The following is a 14,631-nucleotide window of genomic DNA, read 5'->3' on the forward strand; positions in this document are numbered from 1 at the left end:
CGTACAGACGTACAAACCGTACCTTGTGGAAGTTTGTGTCCGACCATCCAAAAGTTTCATATATTTTGTATGGACCGTGTAGCGTGTTTCTATAAACCTCCCTGTACAGTCGAGTTAACTGTAGGAATGTACCTATCTCTATGTGAAATTGCCAAGATGCATCACAGCCAAACATGTTCCTATGTTTTTTTGTCAGATTTTCTCAGTTTTTGGACATGTAAAGCAACCTCCAGCTTTGTAATCTCTGTGTGCAAAACCCTACAGCTATTGATGTGGGGGATTGTAATGTACTGTCATGTATGTTGTCCTGTTACTATGGAGTTCCACTATAGGCCAATCCAAAGAAAAGATTAAGAAAAGGTTGTAATACTATGTATTGTTGGCATTTTATGCTTAGCGATCTACATTTGGTCACATTTGTGGTCGCAAGTCAGTCCCCACCCCAGATTTGAATGCTGTACAGTCGCTAGATACTATCATGTTTTACGCCTTAGCTCTGTTAGATCTCTGTGACTTGTGAACAATGTTCATTTATACTGTTATTAATGATATGGCAAAATGTACTTTCTTTTGCCCTCTTTTGTATAAAAATGGAAAATTGCTTTTTTTAGATAGAGTTGCACAACCGACCAGTTGTGTTTGAAGACCCAGAAGATACTGTCTGATTGATGATTTAATAATCTGCTTCAGAGCTTTTGACCTAGGTCGCAATTAACACTGGCAAGCATATAATTCTTATATGGCTTAATTTATATGTCATACCGATAGAGTAACAAAGACACCATGCTGCCCTATTTTGTACATACTGTATGCCTTTATTCCCCCTGCATGGACAGTAGCCTTATTCTCTGTGCTTTCGTTTGTGTACCACAACTGAAAACTACTTCTCCAGATTTTGCATTTCAGCTCAGAGTGTGTACAGCATAGCACAACTGGCAGCCTGGCTAGCAGAATTGTTCTTGTAATGCCCTCAACTTGCTTTCTTGCATTATTTTTGTCATTCTCTGCATATCTATGCTTACCAACAGATGGAGCATGTACTCTAACAATTTCTCACCACCACCCACAACAAATGAAAGTGAAGTATTGGCTGGTGCATTTTGACTTATCCAGCAGATTCTCTGGTAAATGTTTCTTTTCCCTCTGTGCCTTTTTAACAAAAAAACAGAAAAGCAATTTTGTCACTGCTTTGAAAAGTAAACATACATGCATTTTAGTGAAAACTCGCACAGATTTTTGCAACATTTGTGAGGTAAGACTGGGTCTTGTTGAGAGTAACTTTTTTTTTCATTTTGTACTTATTGACAAAGAGCGACCATTCTGAACAGCCAGTAGAGTTACCTTGTTCCAAGATTGGAGAAGCAAACCCATTTGTGCATTGCAGCAGTGCATGATATGGGTATCAATGCAATAAATGAAAACGTAGTTATCATCTATTCAGAGTTTAAAACAGAAAGATGAAAATGTATGCAATACTGTGTATTAGGCATCCAATCATGTAAGTGTGAGTCATTCATTCCAAATGGTTTAAAGACCAAAGTATATCTATTTCTGCCTTTTCAATGGTCTTTTGAAAGATGCTGGCTGCCAAAGGAACTCTTGTTTTGAATGGTCTCTGCTTTGAGTGTAGTTATAGCTGTTGGCTCTTCTGATGAAGCCAAACATTGGGTGTTATTTAGATAGTGTGGACAGTACCACACTACATGGTCAGACTTCTCACGAGAGGCCAGCTAACCAAGCACTGTTTTCAAATGAGTTAGAAAAAGATGGGTGTTTAGTGGTCTTTGGGACCCATCCTCCAAACATTTCATAAGGCCAGTCAGCCCTCCTGGGTCCATACAGAAATCTGTGATTCTGTAAAGTATTATGAGAAAGTGAAAACACGTGATTTGTTTGCTGGTCTCTCCAGGGATGGGATGTAGTATTATTTAAATCTGCTGAAGAAACTTTGGGAACAGGCTCATGATATGATAAGGGTAAAGGGTACCAGTTTGTTTCCTACTTACAGTCCTCTCCCAGCTAGAAGGCATGAAGGATGAAAATAAAAAAAGCAGTGAATTCTACAATATTTGTTACATTTTCTGCAGTAGTCCGCAAGCTGACGAGAGCTTTTACTCCAAACAGGGTTTCATAAAATCTCATGTACTTTACTTGCCTCACCACTTGATATGTAATGATTGCCCCGCCCCCCCCCCTATCATTGACATTGCCTGTTCCCTGGGTGACTGGACTTGTCAGCTGAACTTGGGGGATTTGGTTAGTGGATAGAAAGAGAAAAAAACTTCTTGGATCTTTCCAAAACCTGGAAATGCAAACATACCTCAGACTTTACCTATATCAAACAATTAAACAGCAGTGTACTGGCCCAACCCCAACATACAAGTCCAGTTCTGTTCTTGTCTACTTGATTTTCCATTGATCAGTGCAACCTGCCAGCTGTCCATGTTTTCAGCCATGCACCAATGTACCTAGGTAGCCCTTGTGGTTGATATTTATGTAATAAAAACCTTGTACCAAAGACATGGTAACTTGTCGTTTGCAGTTTTTGATGGTGTGATTTCTTTAGGTCAGGAACATCTACAGCCTTAGTCTACCTATTTGGGCACCACAGAAGATCTTGAAACCAGTTTTCTCTTCCCTTTCCAATTTTCTGTTCATCTTATTGAACGTTTCACTGAATGTCATGCAAGACATCTTTTCTGTCATTTGTCAGCAAATGCATAATATATGTATGATAAAATGTGTATATCTGGCTAACCTGATAATCTAATACTTTCCTTCATATCCTAATGTATCAATGAGTATCACAGTATCAGCATCTTCAACAACACCCTGCAGTACCATGTAATTTGCTAGGAGGCATTGTTAGGAAGAAATTCTGGGCTGCAGAGAGAGCAACCCTAACCTGGGTACCAGCCTCTATAGTCGAACACTGGTTCTCCTTGATCATGTGCTTATTACAGACGGTACAGCATTGTCTGGCGAGTTGGCCCCAGCAGAGTACAGACTGCACATTTAAGAAATCCATACAGCATATGAAAATAGATGTTTAGCAAGATGTCATAAGCAAAACATTTAAGAGCTATGTATACTGCAATTGGTCATCTGGAAAGAACACTTCAGAAAATAACACTAGATTTTCCTCCAGCTGCATGACTCCATGAGATAGGCATTTCATAAAGAAACGGGTTGTCTCCATGTAAACCATTAAAACATGAAGCAATTGCACAATGTAGACTAAAGTTGACTTTGATATAACATACCAAAACTGACCTAGTAGTGTGTATTGGCATTTTAGGCCCAGTTTACTTTTATACAAAATATTGTTACATGTTGCAATTAGCCCTCCAGAAAGAACTTTCAAATGAAACTCGTTATCATAATCTACCTAAGTTTATTGTGCTCCAGAAAATACAAAGTAGAGGGTAAGAAAACAATAGATGAGTAAAAACATGGATAGCTCTTGCATCATTTTAAAGTACAAGTATAAAATAAAGCTATGAAGATAATGTATGGTCACATTTCTAAACCGGGACATGAAAGATAACAAAACACAGAGAATATGACAATAAAGCTGGTCAAGAGCAGTAATATTTCCACTTCAAATGTCATATTGCAATTTAACAGTTATAAATACATGTTTAAAAGTTTTAAAATGGATTTTCCTTGACTATTCTATCTATCGCTCAATATGAGTTTATGTTGAATGGATCTCCAAACTGGTATTGATGTAAACTCATTACTAGTAATTGCCACCACCTACACATGTGCCAATTGTTACACTATACATGTACATTGCAACTTTCACCTGTAGTCTACACATATAAAAAGGTCAAGTTGGTCAATAAAGGCTTTTCTATCACAGTTGATTTGAGGGGCCATCATGTCAAATAGTGTAATTCATTTGGTAGCTGACAAGCCCTGGAGAGCTTGCTCTAGTGATAGCAGGAACATATATATTTTAATGGGAACAAAATGTTTACTAACTTGTAGTATTGATACTTAATACTCATTCTTTCAACTGTCATTCAGGCTGGCATGCAGTGTAGGAGAGCAGATAATTAACTGACAAATGTTTCACACATGACAAAAACTGAATAGTTTAATACTGAAAATTTTCATGATGGCTTTATGTTCACAATTTTCATCATGGTGACCTCTACACCATGTCGAACTAAACCACCTGGTTGCATTTGAGGCACTTGTTATACTCTTGTGTTCTACCTACTGTAAAAATTAAATTCCCACAACCCTTAGGAAATTTATTATATAGCATATTACTTGGCTATTGCAGTTAGTGCCTTTGCAACACAAACTAAGGCCATACCAATTTAATTTATTGGTTCTCGGATTTTTCCAGAAAAAAGTTGGAGCGACAGGGCGAAAAAAAAAAAAAAAAAAACTTGCAACAAGTCTGGATTCAGGTCCAGAGTTTCAGGTTGGTAATTCCAGACCTGAAACCATGGTATATGTGTGGCAAAATACTTATCCAGTTACAATTACATGAAAAATTTGCATGTAAGCATACATTTTACATGTAATTTCAACAATACAAACGCAAAATAATGTGCAATCAGTATTACAGAAGTACACACAGTAATAAAGCTTAACAGTTGTAATTAATCATCATAGTAAATCATTAACATTAAAAAACTTAAAAAGATTTTTCAGCATAGTATAATGTCTAATGTAAGTTAGCAAAATGACTTCATTTCACCCAAAAAATAAAAGAGTGCCTGAAACATCTGATTCATTATTCTCTTTGTGAAAGCTGCAGTTTAAACAAAAAACGCTAGAGTGTACTCCTCATTTGCATGAAATTGCATTCATTTACATACTTGTGACTGGCTACTTGCTGCCATTTTGGTTTGCCGGCAACGAATTTTCGTCATTTTCCAGCACAAATTTCACGATCTATTGGTGGTTTTCGATGATCTACAATACAAAGGAAAACATAAGCAGGTGATAGTTGTTTTTGCATGTCCAGTACTTGTTTCAGAAGTTTGTTTAACTGAGCCGAAGTTTGTCCAGCAACTTGTGGACTTTTAACTCTCATGAACATGCAAATGAGTTCTCATGAACATGCAAATAATCTCAAGGTCGTGTGGCAAGTCCATTTTTTTTTTTTTTTTTGAAATCGGGAAAAATAGAAGCGGCGATTCCGAGAACCAACAGATTAAATTGGTATGGCCTAATGGTCATGTCCAGGCTGGCTCCACATCATAGTCTATATGGGGCCTCCTGTGCAGATAGAAGTTGACCAAGTTGTTGATTTGACCCTTCAAGGTGAAGTTGATGGGCATGAGGGTGGGAGGTGATTGCACGGTGGTGTAACCCTTCAGGACAACACTGTACTGCTGGGCCAGAAGGTTGCACCCCCAGAAGAGACACAGACAGTTCACCAGCAGTAGACTCGCCACCCACACGTCTCCTGTCAGGATGGCCGGGATTGCTTCCCACATGGTGCTAGTGGAATAAACTTCCCAGAAGTACAGGGCTGGAGGGATACAGACAGAACATACATATCGGACATGAAGACTCCTGTGCTCCTTACCTTCAGCCTGCTAAGGTGTCCATTTGGCACCAAATATCAATATCAAACCTGTACAAGCGACCACCTCTACATAAGGACCACCTAGCAAATATTATATGACCAGTTTTTTTTGTGGTCCCTTAGATCATTTTTCCATCTGTATTCAATAAGCATCCTGGCTACTACAGAGACCAACTGTCCACATACATCAGACATAAACTTGTGTATCCTGAGGTAACTTGAAAACAACTTGATAGGAAAGTTTAACGTTTGTACAGCCTTTTAGTCACCATTGACCAACTTCTAGTCTGAAAATGTATGCATTGAAAGCAGTGAGTAGTTTTCCTCCAGTGATTTGTAAGCAGCTTAGAAACCAATAACAGAACTGTCCTCACCTGCGCTGCAGACGAAGGCTCCCTGAGCTAACAACACAAACTCGATGAATGTGACAAAGAGCCGGTGGTTGTTCCGAGCCACACAGTTGTAGAGGAAGAGGCAGTGATGGTCCAGCCCTGACACGCACTTCTCACACAGCTTACAGTGTTTAGCCATCACTGGTTTCACCATCTGGCACAAACATATAGGGTACAGAGAATATTTTCATTGACTTTTTAGGTAAACTGGATCAAAAACACTTTCTTTTCTTTCTATCTAGCCAACTGCTGCCTCACCCCTGTATCAGGGACCCCAGCAACAATGAATACTGCTACTACTACTACTCTCTCTCTTACTACAGCTATAAATTTAGCAGAAAAGATACAATACATGTAATATCAATTCTTTCAGTTCAATTTCAGTTAACAATGTAATGGACTATCACTATTGCAAAATTGGCACCATCTGCATATAAGTTATATCTCCCTATAACCTCCGTGGCTTTCATTCTTTCCTCCAAAATTTCACTGCTACCTGATGGATAATATATAATTTCTTAGCCACACACCTCACAGGTTCCACAGAAGTCGGTTAAACCGCAGGTCCCCTCCCCAACATCCTTGATAGTCATGGTCCGGCCTTCCTCATTAACCTTCGGCCTCTTGACGTACCCAGGCTCTGATCTGATTAGTATGTAGAACATTGGGAAGCAGATAAGGGTGCCAGCCACACCACATACACTCAGGAACAACTGTGGCCAGATTGGTAAGCTTCTGTTAAGGAAAAGACAAGGCAGAATTCTGTATTAAGCTAACATACTCAGTATCAAAACTGCTTAAACTACCAGACTAAGTATGCTGCTCAGTTTGTCAAGGTGTTGAGCACATGTTGTTGTCCAAAAGTTGTTTTTGCTGTTGCTTGCACACATTTTGCAAGTACATTTATGTGATAACTGACTTAACTTGGGTCTTTGTAAATATACCCTGCCAAACATAACAAAATATTCGCCAGCGTGATGCATTGTAAATGTCAGCACAGCTGCTAAAGATGAGGTGTGGTCACAGCATAGATAAAAAAAAAAAAAAATGTATACATTCAAGCAGCATCAAAAACAACTACCTGACAACAAGGCAAATATCTTCCAAACAGATCAGGTAGGTATATGTACTGGTAATACAACATATGCAAGGAGCTTTCATCAAGTGTTCATATGATCATGCACATGTAGTTCTTCATACACTTGCTACCAACTTAAAGTTTAAAAGCAAGCAGTCCAATTCAAAACAAAAGGATATCTGGTAGAACTTTGCAGTAGAAACAAGCTGCTGTGTGGAAGAGACCCCCAGCAAAGGCACCAATGTAGGTAGGATTGGACCATCTGAAAAACATAAATGATGTACATGTATCTTTTACAGGGAGTGAAAGATAGTTACAAGAGGTGACCAATAATTTTGCTCCCTTAACTGGAAATAAGGTGTACAATTCAAATTTCTTGACATTGTTTTTAAGTACATGTATTGAGTCTTTTATGAATGTCTACCCAAATTCTTTTATGATCATTAACCGTGAAAACTGCAAATATAGAACCACAGTGAAAATGTCAAGAATTATGAAAACTGTTGCAAGATGGACACAAACCTGAAGAAAGTTCCATCATTATATCTACCTTATCCTGTGAATGACTAAAGCATATATAGGAACTACGAATGTAGGTATAATGCCCACTCACCGTGTTACATGTTGTAAGCGATGCGTCTGTCGGAAGACCACAATAAGCATCAAACCCAAGACAATTACAGTCATCAGACTGCCATAAAATGGGATCCACTGTTCCAGGGAGTAGGCGAACACCGGTACAACAGTGGGCGTGAGCAGCAGCGCCCACCAGGCACCGACTGGTCCAGTAACTGAGTTGTCCTTGGACCTCCTGTTCATAAAGTACGACAATGTACTCGCTACCTCTCTGTGCCTACAAAGAAAGAGAATGTGTTGTGGTTCGGGTCAAGGACCTTCCCAAAAAACTTTTAACACAGGTCATGCAGAAGACACAAATGATAATGTACACATTCAGGCTAATATGATACCAGACTTAAGCATCAAAGAGGGATGCCCCTTTAGCTCTACTGGTAGCAGACTCACAGTGACCTCCTGTTTCCGATTACTGGGAGACTCCAGTCATTGACAGTTGGTTTGCATACAAGTATTTGATTGTATGGTGGAAAGATCTATCAAAAATATGAATTCTGTTAGAACTACAGTCAAACCTGTATTAGGGGCCACCTCTACAGAGGGGCCACCTGTCCATAGTGGCCACTTTTTGTCGGTCCCTTGGGTATTTTATCTACAAGTTGCCACCTCTATACAGAGGCCACCTGTCTATAGTGGCCAAATTTGTCCGGTCCCTTGAGTGGCCGCTATAGACAGGTTTGACTGTACAATCAATCATTGTACCTTTTGTTGTGTAAATAAGTGGAGTTGCAGGTTAAGCCCTTATTCTCTAGACAAATTGAATTCTGGGCCCCTAGCAGCTTCATTTGGAATGGTAATGTTACCTATTTGTTTTCAGAGTACATAATAACTTGACTTCTCCTATTACCTGTAGATCATTTAATCCTTACTCAGATTCAAGCTTGCCGCTGACTTAGGGAGAAGAGATGCTATTCCAGCCCTATTCAGTTAAGCCAAAAGCTTGAACTGGTCTTCAACTCCTGTTTATACTGATCATTGAGTAAAAGATAGAGACAAGTGCTCACTTAAAGGTGTTTCCCTGCCGCGCTAGGTCTACAGGCAGCTGTCCTTGCCTGTTTGGCACCTGGAGCATCTGGCAGCCACAGATGGTGAGCAGAATCCAAGAGAAAACCCCCTGGCCCATCTTTGCTGCCAGGTGCAGGGGGGTGTTTCCCTCCAGGTCGGGCAGGGTGGGGTCGCACCTCTGGGAGGGGGGAGGGAGTGCATTTAATGATTTAGATTGATTACTCTATTAAAGTCTTTTACCTCCTTACACAGCTTATGTTCATATTCATCCCATTTCTAGGGCTTACTGTACATGTGCAGAAAAGAAGTTATTGGTTACTCTACGTGATATACGTCTCACATACTTTTGTTATGTGCAATTATACTGAATGCTATCTTTGCACTGTTTATGTGAAGGTACCTGCAAATTTAAGTACAAAACTGATGTGTTATGTCAAGAAATACCGGTAGATTCAGATTATCTGATACATATTACAATTTGCAACACTTTAATTCCCAGGGTGTACTCACCTGTTCTCTGAGACAGTACTGGAAGGCCTCCAGGTTGGCAAGTCCACTGCACACGATGTGCATCACGGTCTGTCCGTTACTGTCCTTGTCTCGAAAGCCCAGTCCACACACCTCTGACAAGTAGTGCATGATGTGACTACAAGAACATGTAAATAGGAGGGAAGCCTCAGTAACCATGAGAAACTGTTACTCGTATACAGGATGTTTCAGTAAAGCACAAACAAAACTAAAAATACTTATTTTTAAAATCAATTAAGGAGTTACAACTGCCTACTTTTTGGATACTGAATAGAAGAAAGTGATATGACACAATCTCTAAGCATACATGATTTGATTATTTGGTTTCAAGGAGAATTGACTATTAGTAAATATTTTTAGCACAAAAAACACATCCTCCATATTTAGGCGTGACTAAAGTATGGCCCTGGGATGGTTCTGCATGGAAGATGAATTACAGAGGTAGCCCTTTGGTGGAAGGTAAATATTGATCTTATTTTATCTACAAAAGGTCTGGAACATTGTTCTAGATAATTATGTCACCTACACGCTTCCCCCAGATGCAGCATGGTGCATGGCATTCCAGCCCTTCTTGTCTGTTGTCTTCACCGACGCCCCTTTCTCTATGAGCTGGTGCACAAACACAGGGATTCCTCTCTTACACGCATAGTGAAGCGCTGTTTCTCCATAGTCATTGGTTGCGTCCACCTCGGCTCCATGTGCTAGAAGCAGTTCCATCAGCTGCGGAAGGCCTCGCATGCACACCTGGTGCAATGGGCTGAACCCATACCAACCTGGAAAGGTGAAGATGCTGTACATTCCTTATTTGAGGTGAGGTATGATACTTTTTTAAGTACCAGGCTAGCGTGTTCGGCCAAGCACACTGAACCCTTCTTTTCTATACTTCTATTCTTCGAGTGTGTTGGGTCCTTTTACATAGAGAAGTTCGACACTTGAGGCTAATGGTACATGGGCCTGCTGGCTTTATGTTCCCCTCTGAGAGGATGATAGATACAAGTTAGATACAACAATAGAATCTTCCTGAAAATCATGACTAAGGTGGTTTGTTTGTTTGCTTTAAATTAGCCTCGTCTGTTTAATTCTATCTTCACCAGACCAACCTGAAAGTGAAGGCTTGGTGTTCAAATAAAGGCTAGCTCCAAATATTGTTGAATAACGTTAGATCCTTAATATCAACATTTTTTTAAAGAAGATGTCTCATACTCCTGCTCACCCTTTTCGTTGACACATTCTGGATGTTCTGTGACTAGCCGCTCACAAGTCGGGATATCATACTGCTGGATGGCATCATGGATGTTCTTATTCAGTGGTCCAGGTGGAGGGGGAGGAGGCAGTGAAGCACCTTGAGACGCAGTTCTTGGTGCAGGCGGCCGTGGTCCGGGTCTCGCACCAGGTGGGCCGGGCCCTGGGTGGTAGTAGTGAGCCATTTCTTCTCCTTCTAAAAGCAGTCAGACCCTAAGTCAAGTATCACTCACAGCTAGAGGAGACTGAAGAGTAGAATGGATATGGAGTGGCTGTGGAATATCATGTAATGGGTTATAGAAAGTAAGGTGAATAACCAAGTAAAATTATGCCAAATGCAAATTAAAAATTAGGATCACACATAAATAGCCATGTAAACATTATAACAGGTAGGTAAAGCATAATGTTAACTAAGGTGTAGACGTTAGTTCTTTCTTTAAACCTCATAGGAATCATTCATTATGAATGATCTCCTTGGAATGATCAAGTTATGCACATGACGTTACACAGAGATTCTTCCAATCTCAGAAAACATCTAACGTTACACCACTAGTATACGGAGAAAACTATCCAAACCAAAAGAGTGTCAAAAAACAGAGCTGAAAGTACCTAAATGCACCAAGACTATGCAGCTTTGTAGCGTTACTCACCTTACTGTGCGTGGAAAAATGCAAACAACTACTACTTTTACAAATCCACTTCCGGGTTTACTATATAGCAAGCAGCGTATTTGCAGTGATGGATTCGCGTCAGATTTATTTCTTTTGTAGGCGTGTAAAAGAGAGCTTGTATGAAATATAAAAGAGCAACAAAAAGATAGAGTAAAATATATTGGGTTTTCTTTCTGTTTATTGTGATTGTGGTATTTGGTGTTAACTTTTAAGTGTTGAGAGAATTTTTGAGTACGAATGACACGCTACATTTACGGCAGTCCTGGTCAGATACACGTTTGGCATGTTTTGAGTTTCTCAAGCTTCCTGACAAGCGTCTCTTTGTCCTGGCCTGGGTTGGTTTGTGTTGCTTTCTCCATAATGTTGTTAACTAGTGTCTATCTTGCAGAGAATGCACAGGTCGAACAGCACGCTTAAGAACCCGCGAGTCTGTTTGAGGAGCCGAATATATTATAAGCGGGAATATATGTGTTGTTTAACTTTGTGGGGAGGGGGGGTGGACTTGTACAGTGTATTTTTTTTGTAAAACACAAAATCAAGCAAAATTTAAAGTGAGATTACTGTGTGTTCATGTGCGTTTTTTTGTAGATTGATAATGATAGTTAAACTGGGCAAGGAGGTTACAAATAACCCTTTTGAGTTACAATTAACATTCAAATTATGCTGGAATATTCACCCCAAAATTTTGGTTGTTGGGGTGAATAGTCCAGCATGCACCTCTTGAAGTACGTGAAATAATTATGAATAAGCCATTTCACTTTAAAATATGCACCTGCATGTGCAAGGTCAAATGTGAAGACCCCTATTAAACTTGTAAACAGTTTTTGTCCAGACCTAGCCGTGGCGACTATAAGTTTTATTATAAATCCAGCTATGATTATAACCACAGATAGTCCAAACCTGTTTTGTTTTTGTGTCTGGAGCCCTCGACTTAGATATATTACCAACAATGCATTGAACAATGTATTTGTTCTGATTGTGTAATTTGATATTATCTGCCTAGACAGACTGCCATCACCATGGCAACATCAAGGGAGCAGCAGGAACAGAAAGAGCAGAAGGATGCTGGGAGTCAGCCTCCAGAGAAGAAGAAGAGGAAGCGAGACAAAAAGTTGCAAAATGCCGTCCGTGAACAAATGGAGTTCTACTTCAGTGATGCCAACTTACATAGAGACAGGTTCTTAAAGAAAGAGATGGAGAAAGAGAAAGAAGGATGTAAGATTCTGCTCCGTGGGTCTTAATGTTACCAGCAGGGCCGTCCTCTTCACCCATCCCTCAGTCCTGTAGCAAATTTGCATGTTGGAACATGTTGGGTTAATTTTGGACGGTCTTTTCAAAAAATCTGTTTAAAATGTATTTTAATATGCTCAATAGATGTACAACAGATTTGACAATGAAAATCACCAGCATGGCCTGGCAGACAATAAGTGGGACAGAAAAATATTGGGAGCTGGAGACAGCCCTGGGTCTTTTCTATAATGCCATCTCTTCGAATATTAAAGAGATAAGCTAAAGTTCTTTGTTCTCTTCTTATGTTGATCCTTACATGTTTTTTTTCTTTCCAGGGATTGACCTCTCAGTCATCCTCAGTTTCAACAAGATGAAGCAGTTGACTTCAGACCCCAAGATGGTGGTGAAATGTCTCAGGAACTCAGAACTTTTGCAGGTATGAAGAAGATTATTGTCAAAGACTCAAAGTATTCCTCACCACAATAAGATTGGTAATTCACCAATTGACTTATTTACATATTACCAATGATAAGTATGTAAAGTATAACTTAAACCTAAGTATATTGCTAAGATTTGTGCATTTTGACTATTTACATGTACTGGATGTATTCAGACAATGTGACGTTCTAAAAATTTATTGATTTGGTTTACTTCTAGGCAAATACAGAGAAAACGAAAGTGAGAAGAACAAAGCCACTTGCAGAACCAGTCCAGATGGATGAGCGTACAGTATACGTGGTATGCATGTTCTTAAATATATTCAAATACAATTCAATCTCTACAACTGGATAACAAACGGATATTTACTTCCGGACGTTTCAAGTGACGTCCATCACTCTTCTTCATCGTCACTAGAATGAACTAGCAGAACAATCCACTTGTAGGAACTCGTAGGGATCATATGCAAAAGTCACTCAAATGTAAATCATGTTAGCATAGTTCCCTATATATGGTCAGACAACACTATAGGAAAAATATTGTCCTTTGTGATGCAAGGTGGGGTCCCAAGTACTGCTAGAGAGTTCTATGCGGACTCCTCCCTTCCGGTTTAAGGTGGGGTTGTAGATCTGCTTGTAGATGGCCTCCCTGACTCAGCGTTCGTACCAACATGGTTCACGGTCAAGGATGTCTTTTGTATCCAGTCTGAAAGAATGTCCTTGATGTAGCTGTGTGTGGTGATAGATGGTGGAGGAGTATCCACTTGCTGTAGTCCTGCAGTGTTGCTTGTACCTTGTCTTCTTCTTGTACTAGTCTGTGTAACACAAACTCTGCTGTCCAGGGCTGTAACTGGCCCCTCCCCGCAGGCCCGGCGGATGTTGGGCAGGCTGCTATAAGCAATTTATTCAGGCTATTCTTGTACATGCTTAAATTTAAGAGATATCCTGAACATTGTCTATTGGCACATTGTTTTCTTTCAGAAATGTGGCATGACCTTGTCATGTTCATGACCTTGTCATGTTCATTTGTATTATTGCTTTTGAAATATCTTTTTAATCTGCATACATCAAACTTGTGATGTTTCAGGAGTGTCTTCCACGTACTGTGACCCACGAGTGGATCAAAACGACCTTCAGTGTGTGTGGCAAGGTCGCATACATCAGTCTTCCTCGCTTCAAGACATCTGGAGACACCAAGGGCTTCGCCTTCATCGAGTTTGAGAAACAGGAAGAGGCAGAGAAGGCTTGCAAGGTGGGAGGAAAGGAGCTGTGATTGATGCTTAATTAGAAAGCTCCTAAAACCTCGTTGTGTGGATGTTGTTCTCTTAAGGTACCCAAATCAGATGTGAGATTGAGTAGAAAGTCAAAGGCTGGCCTTAAAAAATAAATATTGTAATGGAAAGGAGGACAATGTTGTAATTGAACAATGAGAACATGGCAAACCAACCAAGGTACACTGTAGTTGGAAGCATTAGAATTAGTGTTGATAATTATTGTCCTGACTCGTGATCTCTACTGTGACATACATGTATATATTGTAGATTATTGTTAATGCCACATGATGTCTTTGTAACTTACAGATGCTGAACAACCCACCAGACCACATGGTTGGGAAGATGGGCGTCTTCCCCAAGACCAGAAAAGGACGGCCCATTCCTGTGCCTACCACTCCACAGGCAACTACAGGTGAGTCAGAACACACTGTCACTTTGCCTTGCTGAATAGATATATCTTTATGTAGCAATTCTACATTTCTTTTCTGGGCCCCATTTGCGCATCATACTTAAGCTACAGCATGTAGTTTGAAAAATCATGATATTGTTTTTATACAGAGCCACCTTCAACAAGTGATGATGCCAGT

General features: G+C 39.9%; 3 protein-coding genes across 4 annotated transcripts in view; 2 read left to right on the forward strand and 1 right to left on the reverse strand.

The window, feature by feature from the left end:
- The window catches only part of LOC118410962 (zinc finger MIZ domain-containing protein 1-like), a gene marked incomplete in the record, with an annotated part of 128,490 nt that extends 125,970 nt beyond the window's left edge, over positions 1 to 2,520 (forward strand). The window contains 1 exon segment of the mRNA XM_035812944.1: positions 1 to 2,520.
- Positions 2,521 to 3,373: 853 nt separating this feature from the next.
- Positions 3,374 to 11,149, reverse strand: LOC118410963 (protein S-acyltransferase 24-like). Of its 2 annotated transcripts, none has more exons than XM_035812946.1 (11): positions 11,083 to 11,149; positions 10,404 to 10,704; positions 9,717 to 9,963; positions 9,173 to 9,308; positions 8,662 to 8,840; positions 7,638 to 7,877; positions 7,204 to 7,286; positions 6,477 to 6,673; positions 5,929 to 6,100; positions 5,192 to 5,497; positions 3,374 to 4,315 (listed from the first exon to the last, which is right to left on the reverse strand). In XM_035812946.1, the coding sequence occupies exons 2-10, from the start codon at positions 10,615 to 10,617 to the stop codon at positions 5,199 to 5,201; spliced, it is 1,767 nt and encodes a 588-aa protein (XP_035668839.1). In that variant the 5' UTR covers positions 10,618 to 10,704; positions 11,083 to 11,149; the 3' UTR covers positions 3,374 to 4,315; positions 5,192 to 5,198. The 2 variants fall into 2 exon arrangements, with proteins under 2 accessions (XP_035668839.1, XP_035668840.1); XM_035812947.1 differs by lacking the exon at positions 11,083 to 11,149 and adding an exon at positions 11,042 to 11,073 and having other exon boundaries at positions 10,404 to 10,628.
- A 188-nt stretch (positions 11,150 to 11,337) lies between these two features.
- LOC118410966 (la-related protein 7-like) overlaps positions 11,338 to 14,631 on the forward strand; it is a gene marked incomplete in the record, with an annotated part of 8,056 nt that continues 4,762 nt past the window's right edge. The window contains 7 exon segments of the mRNA XM_035812950.1: positions 11,338 to 11,438; positions 12,107 to 12,318; positions 12,669 to 12,769; positions 12,991 to 13,071; positions 13,858 to 14,022; positions 14,351 to 14,456; positions 14,603 to 14,631. Coding sequence (XP_035668843.1) covers positions 11,341 to 11,438; positions 12,107 to 12,318; positions 12,669 to 12,769; positions 12,991 to 13,071; positions 13,858 to 14,022; positions 14,351 to 14,456; positions 14,603 to 14,631 — 792 coding nt within the window.

This window comes from Branchiostoma floridae, chromosome 3, assembly GCF_000003815.2.
Source record: "Branchiostoma floridae strain S238N-H82 chromosome 3, Bfl_VNyyK, whole genome shotgun sequence".
NCBI lineage: Eukaryota > Metazoa > Chordata > Leptocardii > Amphioxiformes > Branchiostomatidae > Branchiostoma > Branchiostoma floridae.